General features: G+C 39.6%; 1 protein-coding gene across 1 annotated transcript in view; it reads right to left on the reverse strand.

Annotated features, from left to right (window-relative positions):
• Positions 1-1,817: 1,817 nt before the first annotated feature.
• LOC141575630 (uncharacterized) overlaps positions 1,818-21,970 on the reverse strand; it is a 33,687-nt gene continuing 13,534 nt past the window's right edge. The window contains exons 3-7 of the mRNA XM_074355304.1: positions 9,911-10,212; positions 5,494-5,593; positions 4,729-4,825; positions 2,971-3,045; positions 1,818-2,222 (exon numbers count right to left, since the gene is read on the reverse strand). Of these exons, the coding sequence (XP_074211405.1) occupies positions 2,180-2,222; positions 2,971-3,045; positions 4,729-4,825; positions 5,494-5,593; positions 9,911-10,212 (617 nt within the window). The 3' untranslated portion in view covers positions 1,818-2,179. The remainder of the gene's footprint in view (positions 2,223-2,970; positions 3,046-4,728; positions 4,826-5,493; positions 5,594-9,910; positions 10,213-21,970) is intronic.

Below are 21,970 nucleotides of genomic sequence, written 5' to 3' on the forward strand. Positions count from 1 at the left end.
CTCCCCCTCCCCCATATAGTTTACAGGCAATTGAAGGGACTTTGATAGGTAATTATAATAGGAGATCAGGTCCACAGTTATGGTGAACCTGGCAGGGCTCCTGCGTGAACCCCAGCCTGAGGCAGAGGAAGCCCCACTCAGAAATATCCTCTTACCTCTTACCAAGGCACTACGTAGTAGAAAAAATCTGACTCCGTATTAGATCTGTTCCTTTTATTTTAACACTCTGTCCTGTTTTCTAGGCTCAGTCTTGCCAGCTCTGCACCTTGTGTAAAACAATGTTGCCTTTAGCCTGAAATACACAGGAGAGCCTATTCTCAAGGTTCTGACCTTTAAGGATATTAACACTTTTGCACTCCTATAAAGATAACAAGTTGCAAAATAGAAAATAACCTTTGTTTTGTTGGAGGTTTTACAGGGGCACCGTGACCTGACCCATGTGGACAGCTGCAAAGGATTCCAAGAACATGAAAAGTCCTACACCAAGAAGTTTGCAACAACCAACCACATCCCCTCCCCCTTTTACTAGAAAAGGAGCCTGAAGTCTGACTTGGGGAAGATGGTTCTCCAGGACGTAAGTCTGCCATTAACTTGGTCTGCAGCTGTCCACGTTGGTCAGGTCATGCTGGCCCTGTAAAACCTCTAACAAAATAAATGTTATTTTCTATACTGCAAATGGTTGTCTTTATGTTAGTGCAAAAGGGTTAATATCCTTCAAGGTCAGAGCCTTGAGAATAGGCTCTCCTGTCTATTTCAGGCTAAAGGCAACATTGTTTTACAAAAGGTGCAGAGCTAGCAAGACTAAGCCTAGAAAACAAGGCAGTGTTTAAGCCAAAAGAGCATATCTAATATGGAGTCAGATTTCTTATATTTCTATTACAGTATACTCTATTTTTATGGTTTAAGTTTACAATTATGAAGTTCAGCCTTTTTCCATTTTAAATTGTGCAATTCAAGAGCATTAAATGCATTTACAATGCTGTGAGACCAACACCACTGTCTGGTTTCAGACTACTTCCTTCCTCAACGTAAAAGCTTGTATCCAAATCACAACCCATGTCCTCCCTCCCCCAGCCCAAGACAATCCCCATTCTCTTTCTCTCTCTCTCCACCCATCCTGGAGATTCCCTATCAAAGTATTCATACAAAAGGTGGCTTTTTGTGTCTGCCTACATATCTGAAGCAGGGACTGGTGAATTATTTTCTACATGAATTCGCATTTTTGCATTTTGAGAGGAAAATCCAGATGGATTAATGATGAGATGCACAAAATGAAGCCCTTTTAGTAACTATACTAACTCTGTGCATAATCTTGGGGTAGGCACTGCTGTTCTAAGTGTGAAGCCACAGCCAGAAGGGAGATGCTTAGCTCTTCCTATGGAAAAACAAAACCAAAAGCAATGTTACAGAGGCCACGGGGAGGTAGGCACCATGCAGTCAGAGGGCGGCTACAGGGAGGGGTGCTGCCCTCCCTCAGCAGGTGGACTAGCTCCCATCTGTCCTAGGGCCTGTCCTGGGGGTTCACAGAACCTGCCCCAGGTTCACAGCATGCATGTCTTCATGTCAGCCTGCTCCTGGGAGGAGGGCGCAGTGCATTGAGGGGGCAGCATCAGCAGCAGTCAAGGACTTTCCCAGGACTGGGCTCTAGCCCGGGATAACTACCTCTCCTTTCTTTTCTTCCTTCCTCAGTTGGTGGTTGTAGCAGCTTTTCCATTACAGGTTACTACCAGATACTGAACATATGTTTCTGTGCTATACAGAAGAAGCATTTTTTAAATCTATCTTTATATATAGTGGTTAACATTTGTAAATGTTAGCCACTATATATTAAAACTCCCAAATTTATCCCTTCCCACCTCCTTTCCCTGGTGACCATACAACCATACAATTATTTACTAAGTCTGCAAGTCTCTTTCTGTTTTGTAGATGAATTCCTAGTGTCTTTTTTTTTAAGATTGCACATATCAGTAGTATCATACAGTATTTTTCTTTCTCTTTCTGGCTCACTTCACTTAGAATGACGATCTCTATGTCCATCCATGTTGCTGCAAATGGCATTATTTTATCCCTTTTTATGGCAGAGTAGTATTCCATTGTAGAAATACGCCACATCTTCTTTATCCAGTCATCTGTTGCTTCTATAGGTTGCTTCCATGTCTTGACTGTGTATATAGTGGTGCTATGAATACTGGGATGCAAGTATCTTTTCGCACTGGAGTTTCCTACGGATACATATCCAGAAGTGGGATTGCTGGATCATAGGGTAAGTCTATTTTTAGTTTTCTGATGAATTTCCATACTATTTTCCATAATGGCTACACCAAACTACATACCCCCAACAGTGTAGGAGAGTTCCCTTTTCTCCACACCCTCTCCAGCATTTATCATTCATGAACTTTTGAGTGATGGCCATTCTGACTGGTGTGAGCTGATACCTCATTGTACTTTTGATTTGCATTTCTCTGATAATTAGTGATATTGAACATTTTTTCATGTGCCCATTGGCCATTTATAGTCTTCATTGGAGAAATGCTTGTTTAGGTTTTCTGCCCATTTTTGGATTGGGTTTTTTTTTGTTATTAAATTTTATGAGCTGTTTATATTTTCTGTAAATTAAGCCTTTGTCAGTCAAATCATTTACAGATACTTTCTCCCATTCCATAGGGTGTCGTTTTACTTTGCTTATTGTTTCCTTTGCTGTGCAAAAGCTCGTAAGTTCAGTTAGGTCCCATTTGTGCATTTATTTGTGCTTTTATTTCTCATGTGTGGGTAGACTGCCCTAGGGAAACATGGCTGAGGTGTATGTCAGGTAATGTTTTGCCTATGTTTTCTTCTAAAAGGTTTATAGTGTCTTGTCTACATGTTTAAGTCTTTAAGCTGGCCATCAGCGTGGCCATTTTACACAAAAGCACAAGAGCAGCAGAAGCACTTTGCACCCTCAGAGCATGGGATGCACCAAGCTCTACTTACGCAACCCTCAGTGTCTCCAGCCTCCACAGGGAATGTGCGTGAACAGATACAGCACCAACTTCGTAGTGAACACTTCTGTTAAAACAAAACAAAACAAAACAAAATGTTAACTTTTCATTCTTGGACTCTATTTATTCAAGCCAATTAAAGAGAGGAACAAATGGGAAGTCTTTGGATAAACAGTAAAAGCTATACTTTTTGGTAGGAGAGAATATAACTGGAAATAAAAATAGCAAAATAATAACAACAGTGATCTGAATACACATTTGATTTAAACACATCCTCTCCTCTTTTATTCCCTCTAATCCCGTTCATTCTCTCTCCCTCCCCCTGGCCTTCTCTCCCTCCCCTCTCCTCTCCCTCCCTGCCTCCCCCCTCCCTCACTCTCTTTCTCTCCCTCTCCCCTCCCTCCAGTGAACACATTCACCTTACCCATCTAATTTCAGTCCACAGAAGCACTCAGCTATGAGTTCAGGTGTAGTTTAATATATTATATTTCAACACATGCATATGGTTATTTGAAGTTCTAAATTCTATTCCAGATATTTAAAACACTTAGAAGACATGTAAGAACCCATTAATTTTAATGTTTTAATATAACAATCTGCTAAATGGTGAGACAGAAAAATATAAATATCAACAGAACAGTCTCACACACACAAAGAGAAACTTCTCTGGATGTGCATCACACACACCCAAGTTCCAAAGCTCTCATTAAAACAGGCTGTTAATATGCCAGACGTGATGCTAAGTAATGTACATACTTAAACCTAAACTGGTCTCTGTACCAATCCCTTAAGGTTGCTTTAAGGAAACCAAAGCTTGTGCATGTACCGCTTACTTCCCGAGGACCCACTGCCTCCCTCTCCACTGGGCCTCACACTTCATCCTCTTCACAGGGGCTTTTACAGAACAAAACTTTCTCATTTTGGTGAGATCCAGTTTATCAATATTTTCCTTTCATGGACATGTTTTTTATGTCAAGTTTTAAAACTGTGATCTCCAAGAGTTTTTCTAAATGTTCTATAGTTTTGTGTTTTACATTTACACAAATGACCCATCTGAATTAGGGTTAGTATAAAGTGTGAGGCTTAGGCTGCGGTTCTTTTGATCTTTTCTTTTTGTTCTTTTTTCCCCCTATGGGCATCCATTTGCTCCATAAGAATGTCTTTTAAGTCTGGGGGAAAAAATCTCTTCTTATCTTTTCAGTCACTTTGTGCACTTTCCCCCATGATCCAGACCCCTGCAGTCTTGGTCCAATGCCAAATGAGATTAACATGAGAGAGGAATTAAAATCACATAAACTACTAGGGACAGTGGTCAATTTTATCTTCTATGTCAGTAAATAGAAGACAACATAAAAAGGACCTGAACCTCTGGGCCATTTGAGAACTCTGATTTTGAAACTGAGTATGAGACTGAACATTCCAGAAAGAAGATTAATTGAAACTAATGAACATTTAATGAGGTTTTAAGTAGCTGAATGTTTCACTCCTCCCACTTAGTTTACTTCATTCAATGCTTCTTACCATGTTTTAATTGGACAAAAATTTTCATCAATTCTATTGACAGGGAATCAAAACATAACATGAGTAAAAACTTCAGAGGAGGCCAGCAAATGGATCACTTTAGTGGACAGATAACATTAGTGGCCCACTTTCTATTATGCAAATGGCCTGACGAGACACATCCTGAACTTAAGGAACTGTGTCAAGGCAAGAAGGTGCGAGGCTCCAGGCTCTGGGCTCAGGTACCAACCTCCGCTGCTCTTCGCCATGTTCTCCTGAGGGGACAGTGAGGCACTCGTCCATGTGTCCATGAAGCAACCTGAGGACGTCACTGCCGATGAGATACCCTGGAAAGATCGAAACCAGTCACATTGGAACAGTCATGGTCAGATGCTGACAGATGGACAGATTACCTGGTTCAGCCTTCTATTTTCATAGTCAAAGATCCAGAAGCCTAGTGAGGCTTAGGTAACTGGGAAAAATCGCAGACACAGGTGCTGCCACCTGCCTTCTATCTCTGAGCTCTGGGCTCCCAAGTCTAGAATCCATGACTGTAGCCTCAAAAGACCCTCCACTGAACAGACAAGCCTGGATAGGCTCAATTCTGGACCATCTAAGTGAGAATGATCAGAACAGAGCTATTTCCCTGGAAACCCTGAAGCGCAGGCACTGCTGTGCTCCGGGTCTAAGTCCCGCACCCCGGAGGATGAGACATCTCGACATTAGCCTAAATGAGCAATATCCTGAGGCCAGAACATTGGAGAAAATAACCCCTAGAAAGCTCACGTGTAAAATACACACAAATAAACAAATGTAAAAATAAGGAAGGATAGATCTTAACACAAACTTCCCTTTTAAGTAACAATTTACATGAGAGTCTTTAATGTCACGCATCTGCATTACAGGCTACTTTGACACAAAGAGCTCTAATGCATTTGCTCATTATCATCATTCCAGGGATGACTGTCAACTCTGCATCAAGGGAACAGCCTCCTCACTGCCGTGGTGTCTTTACCTTGGGCTGCTTCGCTTCCTGAGCTGATGGGGGCCACGCTCCAGAGGATCTCCTGGAAGGCGGCATCCACGTGTAAGCTGCCATTGCCGTAGGACAAGTGCTGCATCAGAGGCAAAACGAGGCATCACTTCAGGCTCAGGGTGACTCTTCACATGTAAGTGCTCCTGGCAATTCTAACCGAACATCACAGATCTGGAAATGTCCATAGACAACATCTATTTCAATCCCATCCCTCAAAAACTAAGAGACTGGTCAAAAAAAATTAGAGTTCATATTTGATATTATGTATTTTTCAGCTTCATTCTAAGAGTTACTACTTAAGCCACTAACAGAAAACACACAAATGAATCACCTCACACCATTCAGAATGACCATGATTAAAAAGTTCACAAAGGAGAAATGCTGAAGAGAGTGTGGAGGAAAGGGAACCCCCTTATGCTGTTGGTGGGAATACAGTTTGGTGTAGCCACTATGGAAAACAGTGTGGAGATTACTTAAAAAAATAAAAATAGAGCTACCATACGATCTAGCAATCCCAGTCCTGAGCATATGTCTGGAAAAAACTCTAATCTGAAAAGATACATGTACCCCAATGTTCACAGCAGCACTATTTACGATAGCCAAGACATGGAAACAACCTAAATGTCCACTGACAGATGACTGGATAAGGAAACTGTGGTGTATTTATACAATGGAATCCTACTCAGCAATAAAATAAAAAAAATACCATTTGCAGGAACACAGATGAACCTGGAAATTGTCATACTAAGTGAAGTAAGCCAGACAAAGTAAGCAAAATACTACTATATGATATCACTTATATGTGGAATCCAGAAAAAGTGATACAAATGAACTTATTTACAAAACAGAAATAGACTCACAGACAAAGAGAATGAACTTAAGGTTCCCCAAGGGGAAAGGTGGGGAGGGATAAATTAGGAGTTCAGGATTTGTAGATACACACTACTATACATAAAATAGATAAACAGCAAGGTCCTACTATACAGCCCAGGGAACTACATTCAATATCTTATAATTCCCTATAATGAAAAAGAATGCATATTTATAATTGAATCACTATGCCATATGACACTGCAAATCAACAATACTTCAAGTAAAAAAGAAAACACATAAATGAATGTACTATCATACATTTATTTGTTAAAACAGACTATTTTGTTTTAGAGGCTTAAGTTTTCTACATATCATGGTGTGACACTGTTTTGACAATGAAATAGGTAAAATTACTGGACTGATGTCTTAATTTTATAGGGTTCTTTGGGAACTTTTATCTACAATTTGATGTAACAGTCATTAGATGGCAATATTGCCCAAGAGGTATCAAAACTGAGGCCAATAAATTTCCTTCAAAATTCAGATATTGCCGATTTCAGATGTTCCTTCTTAAAAACAAATGTATTAAAAGAATATCATATTTTGTATCTTTGAGAGCCATAATACATGAGTTCTGAAATGATAAGAAAAACAAAACAATGAGTAACACCAAACGCTGTGCTTATTTCACTATTACCTGACCACTGCAAGAGTTTCAGACACTCTGAGCACAACCACCTGTTTCCTTGGAGTCATCTCAGTAAACATCACCACTACTCCTACAGTGTTCCTACAACACTTTCCAATGCCGATGGTTGCCTAAGCTCTTAAAGATTAACTGCGCCAGAACTTTCCCAGAAATCCGACTTCCTAGTTAGATGAAGGGCAGTCACAGCATGAAGAGTCATCCTGGTTCCCGCTACAGGCCTTTCAACTCCAACGGTCTCTTCTGCCTAAATATGCTAACCTCAAGGCACCAGCAAATATGGGGGTTTCATTTTCTTTCTCTTAAAAACAAGACCAAAGAAGTTTCTGACAGTTGACATACATACCATTATCTTATCAATAATTTTTCCAATCAGTAAGATTGAAAGTTTGCCAGTGGATGCATGAGATTTAGCAACAACCGGCTCTTCCACCTCCTCCTCTCAAACAGCTCTCTGCCTCTTCACAACATCCCCTTCACCTCGGCCTGTCAATCCTGTGCAAATCCCGGCTGAGATGCCTTTATTGAATTAATTTCTTTCCAATATGCTAAAACTCTTTAACTACTTACAAGTTAATCATATGCCATCTGCTTCCACAAATAAGAAAACACATTCTCCTTCATGGCCCTCATTACACAACGTGATTGTTGAGTGTCTTTTTCTTGCTGCCTCTTGTAAGTTATCTGACACAGGCTCACAACTGAACTCCCAGCACCAAGCAGGGTACTCAATAAACAAGGATGTGGAGGAGTTAACACAACCTTTAAAATCAAAGGAGCATAAGCTTTAAAATGTATTTTAAGTTATTCCATAAATATTCCTATTTTAATGACCTAACACAAGCGCACACACATACAAACCTGTAAAACCATATGGATTTCACTAAACCATCAGAAGATGACTCAAAATACCAGCGCTTATATTTTTACTACTGAATTCAGGTGAAAGCTCACGCCATGTTATGATAAACAGATCTGTTAATTCATCCTGGTTCCCTGAATATACTATGTGTAAAGCATGTGCTGAATATTAATAGAGCACAATCCCCATCCCAAGGGGGCTTGTTATCAAGAAAGGTAAAATACATCCACAAAATGCTGTGAGTCAGTATTTTGGAAATGCCAGCTGAACTGTAATCAAAGTGCTGTAAGAACTGGGAGAACAGATCACTTCAGCCAGCCTAACTGGAACAGAGTTCCCTGTTTTGGGCCGTGAGGACAGGTGGTAGTTCCCCAGCAGATGTGGGATTCCTGTGGGGTGAGGCATGCGAGAAGCCAGTAGGACCCTTTGGCCTGGGCCTCACAGTTACATACTCAGAGATGCTGTCTCCAAGTAAATCCGTATGTACATTGGGTTTGAGGTTAACAATGCTAATGATGTTAAGGGGCTAAGTGTAAGTATATAAGACATATCAAAACTTTTAGAAACTATTTTGGAGATTTTCATTTTTAATATACCAGAAACCTCATAACTGGAAGTGGCCTGGGCCTCCCTGGCCCTCTAAGAGGGAATGGTCCCCCTAATTAAGGGAATGGTACCCAAAGGGGCAGAGATATGGGAACATCAAGTACAGCAGAGAGCTTCCTCTTTGAGGCTTATAGCATAAACTCAGAAAGAGAGTGAGAGACAGGCCCTCAGACAAGACAGGTGTCAGACCAAGGACTGTATACTTCAGGCAATAAGGAGCTACTGCAGTGAGAACATAATAGGAGGAGAAGGAGGGTTAAAATGCAATTTTCAAATCATATCTAAGCTTAAAGATAAGTAATAAATACGGAACTGTAAAAGTAGAAAAATTTCAGTCTGTTGGAGATAGTAAAAAAAAAAAAAAAAGTCCTTAAGATCGTATTACACCATTTAAAGTTATCTACACCATGTCCACTCTTCTCAAGAAAACATCCTCTGGGCATAACTATTTTGGATGCTTCTACCGAATTTTGCCACTTAAACAACAAAGGAAATCTGAAGAAAAAATCATCAGCCTGTGGTACTGAATATTTGGACTGCAGTAACGGTTTCCATTACTGAGACAAAGATGTGCTGTCCTGAAAGCAGAAACAGATGTTGCCAGAGGCTGAAAGCAAAGTTGGCCTTAGGCTGAAATATGCAGCTCTAGAATTTACACACTAACAGGGCAGCAAGGACCCTTCAGGAGCGGCGCAGGGGCTCTGGGTGCTTAACTGCTCCCTCCACAACCTTGATTCTTATTAGTGACACACAAGCAAGTCACTTGCTGAAAGCCACAAGCGGGCAAAAACTATCTAGTCAACGATAACTCAATTCCACCAGCAGAACAAAGAGGAGGAAATAGAAAAGAAAAAAAATAAAAAATAAAAAGTCAAAATTTACGACGAACTCCGAGCTGAGAGCAAAACCTATGTAGATCCAGGCAACCAAAATCAGAACTCTAAGGGAACACTAGTTTAAATGTTGCCCATTTTGCCCACGAGAAGTGTCTCCGAGGCCCTCATACCCGTACTGACCAGTCCATCAGAGTCGCACACATGACACAAAACGAGCTCGCAGTGCTCTTACTAAACCGTCCTCCGTCCTCCGAACAGAAAGCTGGCCCCGCTCACCCCGAGCGCGCCGGCGGCACCTCCTCCGAGGCTAACGCAGGCCCGGGGGGCCAGCGGAACGAAGCCGGCCAGGCCCGGGTCAGGAAGGCCGCGCCCTCTGGGACCCGAAGACTGGAGAGGAGGTCCCAAGACGGGGTGGGGGGGGACCTGAAGATGCGGGAGGACCAAAGACTGGGGAGGGGACCCGAAGACGGGGGAGGAGGATGGAAGCCGGAGCCACAGCAGCCCCACGGCGCTTCCGCTCACCACATCTGTAGAGACCAGAACACCGCTCCTCGCCTCCGGCACCGCCCTTACCTTTAACATGAGGGAAATGCGTATCCACATATCCACGACTGCGGCAACACCTCCAGCGCCGGCGACAGTCCTGTCAGAATCCGCACGCTCCCCAGGTCGGGACGCGCCTTCTCGGTCTTTCCACATCTGAGGCGAGCACCGCGCCGGCGGCCAGAAGGCGGCAGAGTCCCCCCCCCCATGAGAACGCGTGTCCGCTGTCAGGTGACCGCAAGGACTCGTCTGATTGGTTAAGGGCCGCCTTTCTTCTGAAGGAGCAGAGGACTCAAATGCGTCAGAAGTAGCGCTGTTACTTGTGTTAAAACCTGTAAAGAAAAATGGTTTCTTTTCTGGCCTTTTAAAGGAAGCCAACTACAAAGTTAATACTTGAGGGCTTCCAAGGTATTATGAATACTCTCTCACAGTGAAATTCTCAATAGAAGTTCCAGAATACTTTTACACTAAGAAACTTAAAAATTGGAAAGTGAAAAGGAATATACATAAAACCGAATCACTGTGCTGTACAGCAGAAACTAACACAGCATTGTAATCTGACTATACTTTAATTAAAATAATTTTAATTTTAAATTTAAAGTCATTACATATTAAAAAAAAAGAAACTTCAAAACTGAACTTATTGTTGATATTTCAGGTGGAGGCTACACGTCTTCAAATTTAACTGAATGAAACCAGTACTTTATGCTCCCAATTGATGGGATTCTACTAAAAACGCTTTTAAATTGTTTGAAATACCTAGTCTTACTGGGTTTTAGAAGTCTCGAAACCTAATACCCACCTTTACCTTACTTTTCTGTAGGTAGACTGTTATAGAAATGGCAGGTGGTGATTTTAACTTTCACAGAAGTCATCACCTGGTGTTAAAACACACCATGTTTAATGCCTTACCTGTTCCTGCAGTTTGTTGGGGTAACGCACAAAGATTACCGCCAGCCCTCCCTCTAATTATTTAAATCTATGGACCAGCTTCATAGCTTTACCTTCTCTTATGTTTCCCTCCTTTTCTTTGCACGTCAGCCTCCTTCCTCCTCTCAGGTATTTCTGGGATGGAGTTTTCTATTAGTTTCATTTTTCCTTCTTCTCCCACATAAGGAATAGTACTATAATATCTTGACTTTTACCGTTTGTGTTTTTTCACAACTGTTTTGCTCCTTTTACATTCTTTACTTTTCCCAAATATGTTCACCTGTTAAATAATTTCCAAAAGTGTGATTTTGTGTTCATCATGCACTTTTCAACTTTTGCAGTAACAAAATAGTTACCATTAAAATTCAACCGTACATGGTATTTACATTTTAGTACCCAATGGCTTTGTGCATTATTAAACTCACAGAATAGTCTTCTAGTTTATTCAGAGAATAAAGATTCTAAGAAAGATTTTTATATTCTTAGAAGACAAAAAAAAAAAAAAAAAAAACAACTGCCTCCCTTGCTGAGCCATTCTTTTCTGACCTACCTTTAAATGTTGTAAGTGCTTGACCTAAGCCTCTCTCTCTTCTATAACCACAAATTCCTCCAGGGAGTTCTCACCCAAGCCTTTGGTTTTTAATGCCATAATATAACCCAGTGATTCTCAAATCTCCATCATCAGACTTGACCTCTCCTTAGTGCTTGAGACTAAGCTGCTTATTTGACATCTCCACTTGACATCATAAACCCAGCACAATCAAAAGAGTACACTTAATATTAATGTTTTCCTTTCTCTATGCCTTTCAACCATCTTCCTCATCTCAACAATACACTCAAATCCAAAAATCTTTGATTCCTTTTTCCCTTACCTCTCATATCCAATGCAGTAACGATTCTGAACCCGATTCCTTCTACTGCCTTGACTACCACACAGTTCAAGCTCTGTCATTTCTCATCTTCTCCAACCCTCTCTCCCAGTACAAAAACTAGAAACATAAACTGTGTAACACACTTGCTTACAACTGCCCAATAGCTCTCTATTGAACTTAAAATAAGACCCAAATCTTTTATACTGGCCTGCAAAGCCCTTAATGATTTGGCCCTTGTCGATCTCTCTGTCCTCATCTCATGTCACTTGCCCACTTCACCTGCTAGATTCCAACCAGACTCTTTCTTATCTGGGAACAATCCATTCTCATTCTCAGTTTAGAGTCGTTGCACCATCTCTTCTATCTACAATGTTCCTTCCTCCATACATCCAATGGCTGCTTCCTTCTGTCTATTCAATAGTCAGAGAGGCCTTCTATGACCAAACCAATCTAATGGAGTCATCCTGCCATGTACCACCACCTTATCCTCCACAGTATGATCACTAACTGTTAACTAAATTCTTTTCTGTCATTCTCCACCAGATGAACTCTGTCTCAACCACTGCTCTATCACCAGAATTTGGGACATTGCTTAGCACATAGTAGGCACTCAATAAAGCTTTTATTAAATGAATGAATTTAAAGAAGTGACTTTAAACGTAACAAAACTATGAATTTCATGGCATTGATTTTTTTTCCTTTTCAAGGAAAGTTATCATTTACTAAAAGATCTCAAGTAAACATTTATCTTAGGCAACTTTCATGGAAATCTGAGGCAGTAAAGAATATTAAAATGTTACATTACAATGCATGAACTATTCCAGAAGTTATAGTACCATCAAACCCTACATGATATTAATTATATATTATAGATTATTGCACTGTCAATAATTAAAATGCAGATAACCCATACCTCAATGTCTCTTTACCTTATCTAAAACATATCTTATGTTTCTCTGATTTAAGGAATTTAATCTAAACTTCATGTGAATTTTGCTGGCAATGTGAAATGTATCACCAAGGTCTGCTCCTATGATTTGGTCTCCAAATTTTCTGGACCCCATCCCTCTCGCACTAAGACAGATCACATTTTTCATCACATTATACTTATACGAAGTAGTACTTATAGGAAGTAATCCTCCCTCCGTTCTTCTGGCTTTCCCCCTCCATTTTTGTTTCAAACATTGTAAATATAATTTCTAAAAGAAAATTTTACTTAAGTCATTTCTTTGTCCAAAAAAAAAAAAAAAAACCTATACTCTAATTCTATTTCACTAACTCTTCTCACAAAGACTTTGTGCCCCAGGTTAATCAACTCTTCTTGAAATCTTCAACTTATAATTCAGAAGTTGCCAACCTGTGAGCCTGGGATTATAGATTACAAGAAAGAATAAGTGAAACCACCATATATTCCAGAAGCACTGTCTGATACTGAATGATTTACACACTGAAAATGTCTGTCTATCCATATATATGTCTGTGTATGCATAAGCAATTGCATATATTTTGTTTAAATTTGACTCATCGAATAAAACATTTTATTTAAATATATAATAGTGTTTCTGAATTCATAATAGTATTTTTAGTCATGTTTCATTTTCTCAGTAGACAGCAAATAAATATACAGCTACTATGATGTTAAAGTCGTAAAAGTTTTTTGAAATTTAGAGGCGGCTCAATATTTTAAGTTGTATTACATTCTATTTCATCAATTGACCTCACAATACAAATACTATGCTGCCAATCCAGGTACCTCCCACACCAAAGCAATATCAATATATACTGTGTTAATAAAGTAAGATTTCCTGACCATCAACCCATACTTTAAACATTAATGGGTCATCAGTTTCATCCACCTAAGGTCAGTAATATTTATATTTTAATTCAACTCACTTTTTATTCATCAAATATTAAGCAAGTAAGAAAAAAGTATTAAAGTTATTCCTAAAAGCCTGTTACTTAACTCTGATAGATCTGGAAGTTGCTAACAGTACACTCATTAGCACTGGTGGAAAATTACTTGAGAGCATCTCTAAACCAAAAATGAACAACAAAAAAATTTAAACATGAATTGCAACAAATGTTTAGAACACAGGGCTCACCATTTCCTATGTTTAGATATGTAAGGAGAGTCATTATTTCACACTGTACTAGTAAATTTACTCCCTTATTGATTTTAGTCTATTTAATTTATTGCTTATTAATACTACCTATTTCACTTTATTCATCAAAAGTAAAAATGGGGGACATTCAATGCAAGCAGTCAACTCCTTGAGTAAATAATAATGAAAAGTAATGTATTCGATGGATATAAGATGTCAATATTTTAAAAACCGTATGTCAAAAGTTGATTCCATTCAAAAATCATTCCAAATGTGTTCAATTACCCTTAGAAAACTGACCTAAACCCTAAAAATACGTCTCACATAGTAGATAAGCTCTGTATTTATGAGAAGTGAGTCTGTTACTAAATGTGTTTGTACAAAGAGCACACCCGAAGACAACTCAAACACACGGAGCTTGTAAGAGCGGGGCGACCTATCCAGTAAACATGCTTTCTGTATAGCCATGCTCTGCTGATCCCTGTGTCCTCCCTGTAGATAACTGCACTTATTCCTCAGGGCTTGACGTAGGCACCACTGAACCCAAAACCCTGAGACTGAGTAAGGTGACCTTCCTGTGGGTTCCATTAGCATCTTGTACCCAGATACCATTTATGACATGTAAATGAAGATAGATTTTCTGTCTCCACTCCAGGCATGAAAGTTCAACAACAGTAGGGAGTGTGTGTTATTCACCATTTAGTCCCTAGAGCCTAAAATTTACTAGGTGCTCAATTAATACTTGTTACATGAATAATTAACAACCATTCAAAAATTCACAGAACACATGAAATTTGAAAGAGAGAGAATCCTTTCTAACTGAAAACCAGTAAATCTCCAAACTGACTCAAACTCTGTCCCTTCTGAAAATATAAAATCCACAACACTGTTTATAGGTTATGTTGACTTGTAATTAACTTTAAGAGAAAGAAACTCTCCTAGAAATCTATCCAAACTCATTTTTAGAATCTATTCACATGTAATTTTCTTCAGTGATGGAAAACAACTGAACGGCATCCTAATTAATAATAATAAACAGTAAAAACCACTGGTTACATTTACTGTACACTTACAGAGGATGCTGTTCAAAGAACTTTTTATTTATTTCCTATAGTCATTATAATGATAGCGTAAGGTAAGTACAATTACCTCAGACATTCTGCAGCTGAAGATACTGAGAAACAGGTATTATGCCAATAATGGACCCTGGCCACATGCCCTGTAAGCCCCAATAGGTATAAATACCATTCTGGTGTTTCTGACGCTGTTAAACTGATTCTCTTTGACAAACAAGTAATCGGTATTGGGCAGGCGGCATGCACACAAATTAAACCACTGGGATTTGAGGGAGGGGGACTCATTTTTTTTTTCTTACAAAAGCATGACTTAGCTTATCCTGACTCACCCAGGAAAGCAAGTCAGCTTCATTTCAGGTGCACTTGATTGGCAGCAGCTCCTTGGAACAAGGTACTGAAAAAATACCGAGAGACAATGGAAAAATCAGAGAGGAAAGCTACGCACGGAATGTCAGCATCTCCATGAGAATGAGAGATGGGATAAATCCTGACACTCAATGTAGGGCGTATGTTTTATGCAAATCGAGGCCTATGAACTGAAAGACTGGTGGCAAACTTCAGTCACCAAGTCCAAACTGCCCCCAGTGAGCCCTCAGAGTTGCAGTGTAGTTCTCTAGTGCTACTAACCTTAGCTCCTCTCTGTTCCCATCTTCCTGAATGCCAAGGTGACTGTCTTATCCCCACACTAAACCCTGAATGACAGTAACTCCCAGTAAAGCAATTTCTGCTGCAGGCTTTTAAGGCATGACCTTGAAAATGTAAATCTAACAAGACAAAAAATTATTATTCATAACATCAGAATTTCCCAGATTAATTACTTGAGTGTTTACTGATTAGTTTTTTAAATGTTCTGGCTACAAATAAAGTATCATTTTCCATTAACTCTTTTCTAATGGAGAACTTCAGAAGTACAAAATAATATGAAAGTATTATAATAAACACCCATGTTTCAACACTCAACTAAAAAACAAATTATTACATACATAAGTGAATTCAACCAGGTGGGTGCCCAGCCCTGATTTTATTCTGTTTGCTTCCCCAAAACAGTAGTAACCATTCTGCTGAATTTACAATTTCTCATTCAAGGGCACTTTTTCACAACAATATTACACGTCTATATTCTAATACTAATTACAGAATTGCTTTTCATATTGTAAAATGATATAAATGGTATCATAATACATATGTTTGTAATTTTTAACTTTTGCCCAAAACTATGTTCTTGGAATTTATTCTTGTTGATATGTATGTTTATATTTTCACTGTGTGCAGTATAACCTTGTTTGAATATAGTACAATTTGATTATTAATTTCCCTACTGACAAAATTTTCAGATCCTTTTTTGTTTGTATGTGTTTTAAATAGAGTTTACTTTTTAGAACGGTTTTAGGTTCAAAGCAAAATGGAGTGGAAAGTACAGAGAGTTCCCATATACCCCCTACCACACACACATACACACACACTGACACCCATACAGAGCCTTCCACACCAGAGTGGTACATTTGTTACAATCAGTGAACCTACACTGAAACATTATTATTACCACCCAAAGCCCATAGCTTACGTTAGAGTTCACTCTTGGTGCTGTCCATTCTACGGGTTTCACCAAATGTACAATGATGTGTATCCACCATTATAATATTACACAGAATAGTTTCACTGCCCTAAAAATCTCTGTGCTCCACCTCTTCATCCCACCTTCCCTGTAACACCTGGTAACCACTGATCTTTTTACTGTCTCCATAGTTTTGCCTTTTCCAGAATGTCAGAGTTGGAATTCTATAGTAGGTAGCCTTTTCATATTGCCTTTATTCTTAACATAAAGTAGTAAATTAACTATCACTGAAAATGCATGGGACCAATTCCACCTTCAATCTGTATAGGATTAAGCATTATTACAGTCACAAATATGAATACTTACTCTGGAACATTAAAGACATTAAATTAATTTCTTGAAGCAGGAAGACAATGCCTGTGCATTCATTGGAAGATACAGTAGGAATTTTTTTAAAGCCAAATTAATTAGCGCACTATCAAAACTGACACATCAATATTAATTAGGTCATCATTCCAAAGGAGGAAAATCAGTCAAAAGTCAACCAACATTTATTAGTCATCTACTTCCCTCAAAAGTGTTATTATGCACTTGAGATACAAGACAGATGAGATGCCGCCTCTGCCTGCAGGTGCTTTCCTGCTTATTATTTCATAATAGTTTCAGAAAGTAAATTTAAAGGGTCATGCGATTTAGCAACAAGAGATGCAGTAGAAAAAGCAATTCATTATGCTTGAATGGGGGAAGGGAGGAGGGGGATGCAAATAAATGCAGGAGGGCCTCGCAAAGGAAGAGATATTTGACAGCTGCCTAGAGGGTGAGCAGGCTTCCCTCAGGAGCAAAAACTATACAAGGGCGTTTCAGGAAGGGAGAGAACAGTGCACACCCAAAAGCAGGCTATCTCTCAGTAAACTCAATCAGGCTGGACTGACTGTACCCCCAGGGAAGTTTATGCATGTCCAAATACACAAACCAGCATGGGAGGACAAAGATTCACTCCCTGATCAAATTCTCACCAGGCTCCTCCAAATCCTCTTCTCCATGAGGCCTCAACCTTGGCCTAAAAAAACCCACAGACTCTCAACAAAAATGATTTTGCCCATCCCTGACCCCTACCCAATTCACATTAAAAGACTTAAACACTAACATGTTTTCTAATAGCTGAAGGCCACATCCTTAGAATGACTCTAACCAATCCCCAACCAGAAAGGGCCTGTATGAGAAAGCTGAAGGCTGCCAAGAGAATTTCATTTGCCTTAGCATTTACTAAAAAGGCCTGACAACTGTGACTCCTTCCTCTGTCCCTTTCAGATAGACTAGTATCTCCTACAACTCGAGTGTCTTTCCTAAGTACCTGAAAGCCATGCCTTTGAAATGTGATCACCAGGAAGGATGGAGCCCCTGTCTCCAACTCCCTTCAATACTTGCCAGCCAGCAGACCCAGCTGGCCTCATCAGCATTTACACTGAGGACCCCTTTGTAATGTTCCACTTCTTGGATGCTGACAATTGTTTCTGAGTTCAGTTTATGCTGGGCTCTCTTCCCCACTGCAATAGTATAGTACTGATTAAAATCTGTCCTGACCATTTTAACTGGTGTCTGGCTTTGCTTACCTTTGATAGTAACAGAACAGGAAATAATGCAATCCATAGTCCTAAAGCCTTCAGTAGCGCTCTTTGCCTTTCAAATACAGTCCTGCTGATTGCTTGGCATTTGAAGCCCTGTCTGAGCTCAGCAGAACAATTGGGAATTCCCGGACACTGCTTCTTCTCTGTCCTTTGTCCTCATCTTCCTTATGACATGAGTCCTTCCACATCACACTCTATTCACCTATTTTTATACTGAACTCATTTATTCTCCCCTTCATTCATATGTCAAACACATTAATTAACTGATTAACTACCATCTGTCAAGACTTCCCAAAGTCCATGCCTCTACTTTCATAAATCTTCACTAATAGCTCCAGTCAGAGTATCTTCTTTCCCAACTGAGGATAGGGTAAGTACATTTAACCTACAGGCAGATTTTTTTTCTCCTATTATATCTTTGACTATTGCTCCTATAGTATGCATTCTAGCAATTTCATCAGGAACATATTTTCCATATATTATGGATAGACCACATGATAGTCCACAGGCCAAATCTGGCCCACTGCCTGTTTCTGTACAGCATGAACTAAGAGTGTCTTCTACATATTTTAATGGTTGAAAAAATCATAAGAATATTTTATAAACATAAAAATCAAGAAATTCAAATTTCAGTGTCCATAAATAACACTTTTTTTGGAACACAGCCATGCTCATTCGTTTACATACTAGCTATAGCTGTTTTCATGCTACAATGTTTCAAGAGTAACTAGCTCTAACAAAAAAATGTATTACCCACAAAGCTGAAAGTATTTGCTATTTGGCTCTTTACAGACAAAGCATGACAACCCCTGTATTAGATAACTATTTGCTGCAGTGTGTTCATTCCAGTGATGGTTAAATTAGAAAAGTATCATATGATATCACTCATATGTGTAATCTGAAAAAAAAAAGAAAGAAAGAAAGGAAAAAGAAGACACTATTGAACTCATCTATAAAACAGAACTAGACTCGCACACAGGTAAACAAATCTTATGGTTACCGGGGGAAAGGGGGCAGAAAGGATAATTTGAGAGTTTGAGATTTGTAAATGTTAACCACTATATATAAAAAGAGATAAAAAAAGATTTCCAGTCAAGATGGTAGAGTGGTAGGACCACGAGCTCGCCTCTCCTCGCGACTACAACGAATCCACGATGGAATGCTAAACAACCATCAAAAAAAAAGACTGGAACCTAGCAAAAAAGATCTTCTGCAACTGGAAACATAAAGAGGGAACCACAGCAGGAAGGTAGGAGGGGTGTGCTCACCATATAATCAGTCTCCATGCACCCTGGGGGGGGGTGACCCACAAGCTGAAGATTTGTGAAGTCCCAGAGGCCCTCCCACAGGAGTGAGAGCTCTAAGCCCCACGTCAAGCTCCCCAGTCTAGGTCTTGTATTGGGAAGACGAGGAGACCCCAGGACATCTGGTTTCAAAGGCCAGTGGAGCTTGGCTCCAGAAGCCCCACGAGACTCAGGAAAATGGAAACTCCATTCACTTAGGAAGTGTACACGAAAACTCACATGCGCCAGGTCCAAGGGCAGTGGCAGTGATTTCGTAAGAACCTGGGCCAGGCCTGCCTGCTGGATTTGGAGGGTCTCCTGGGGATGTGGGGAATGGCTGTGGCTCACCCAGACGACATAAAAGCTGGTGATGGACATTATGGGAGTGTTCATCTACATGAGCTTTCCTGGAGGCTGACATCTTGATCGGACCATTAGCACCAAGACCTGGCCCCACCCAACAGCCTGGAGGGAAGCCTCAGGCCAAGCAACATATAGGGTGGGAACACAGGCCCACCCATCAGCAGACTTCCTGAGCTGCAAAGGCCTCTAGACATAGTCCTACCCACCAGAGGCCCAGGACCAGGCTTCACTCAGCAGTGGGCAGGCACCAGCTCCTCCTGCCAGGAAACCTGCATAAGCCTCTAGTCCAGCATCACCCACCAGGGGCTGATACTAAAAATAAGAAAACAACAATCCCAAAGCCTGTGGAAGGAGCCCACAAACACACAGAAAAATAGATGATGGGGTGGCAGAGGAACATCTCCCAGGCCAAGGCACAAGATAAAATCCCAGTAGGAGAAATAAGTGATGAGGAGATAGGCAATTTATCTGAGAAACAGTTTAAAGTAATGATGGCCAAGATGTTCAGAGAACTCAAGAGGAGTACAGATGCACAGAGCAAAGTTTTTAGTAGAGTTGGAAAAGACAAAGAATACCCAAACAGAGTTGAAGAATAAAATCACTGAAATGAACAATATACTAGAAGGAACCAAGAATAGACTAAATGAAGCAGATGAACGGATCAGTGAATTGGAAGACAGATTAGTGGAAATCGCTACTTCAGAACAGAAAAAAGAAAAAAGAATGAAAAGAAATGAAGATAGTTTAAGAGAACTCTGGGACAACATGAAGTGCTCTAATATTTGCATTATAGGGGTCCTAGGAAGAGAACAGAGAGAAAGGACCTGAGAAAATTTTTGGAGAGATAATCACTGAAAACTTTCCCAACTTGGGAAAGGAAACAGTCACCCAAGTCCAGGAAGCACAGAGAGGACCACATAGGGTCAACACAAAGAGGAACACACCAAGGCACATAGTCATCAAATTGACAACAATTAAGGATAAGAAGAAAATATTAAAATCAGCAAGAGAAAAGCAACAAATAACATACAAGGGAATTCCCACAAGTTTATCAGCTGATTTTTCAGCAGAAACTCTACAGAACAGAAAGAAGTGGTATAATATATTTAATGTGATGAAAGGGGTAAACTTACAACCAAGAACACTCTATCCAGCAAGGCTCTGGTTCAGACTTGATGGAGAAGTCAAAAGGTTCACAGATAAACAAAAGCTACAAGAATTCAGCACCACAAAACCAGCTTTACAACAGATGTTACAACTTCTCTCGTCATCAAACCATAAGAAAAGAGAACAAAAAGAAGAAAGAGGGGAAAAAAAAAAAAAGACCTACAAAAAACTGCCTTGGTTGTTCGGGGTCTTTTGTGGCTCCTTATAAATTCTGGAATTCTTTGTTCTAGTTCTGTGAGGAATGTTGTGAGTATTTTGATGGGGGTTGCATTGGATCTATGGATTGCTTTTGGTAGTGTGGCCATTTTGATAGTGTTGATTCTTCCAATCCAGGAGCACAAGAAATCTTTTCATTTCTTTGTGTCATTTTGGTGTTTGGAGTATAGGGAACCTCCTTCCTTAAGTTTATTTTTAGGTATTTTGATGTTTTTGATGTAATGGAAATGTTCATGCCGGTTATAAAATTCTCGCTTTTGAAGTGAAAAAAAAAAAAAACGTGAATGAAGGGCTGCAAATGACAAAATATCCTTCTTTTCTATGGGTGAGTTGTATTCCATTACATACATACATACATATATATACATATTTCTTACATTACATTCATCATATAGATATAGATATATATACATGCTGTATCTTCATTATCAGTTCAACTACTCATGTGCACTTACGATGCTTCCATATCTTGGCAATCATAAATAATGTTGCTGCTAATAGCAAGGTGTGTGTATCTTTTTTAATTAATTCTTATTTTGTGGTTGGCTTTATTCCTTTGATAACTATATAAATTTAAAAAGCTAAAGCTCTAAACATCCTTATAAATAATGAACAGCATATATATGTAAATTTAAAACATATATGTGCAGTAAAAAAAAAAAAAAGAAATGAGCTATCAAGCCATGAAAGACATGGAAGAAACTAAAAAACCCTATTACTAAATGAAAAAAGTGAGTCTGAAAAGGCTACAAACTGTACGAGTCCAACCAAATGACATTCTAGAAAAGGCACAGCTACAGAAACAATAAAAAGATCGTGGTTTCCAGGAGTTTAGTGAGAGGGAGGGAGGAATGAACAGATGGAGCACAAGGGATTTTTACGGTGATTAAACACTTCT

The sequence above is a fragment of the Camelus bactrianus genome, chromosome 3 (assembly GCF_048773025.1).
Source record: "Camelus bactrianus isolate YW-2024 breed Bactrian camel chromosome 3, ASM4877302v1, whole genome shotgun sequence".
NCBI classification, from domain to species: domain Eukaryota; kingdom Metazoa; phylum Chordata; class Mammalia; order Artiodactyla; family Camelidae; genus Camelus; species Camelus bactrianus.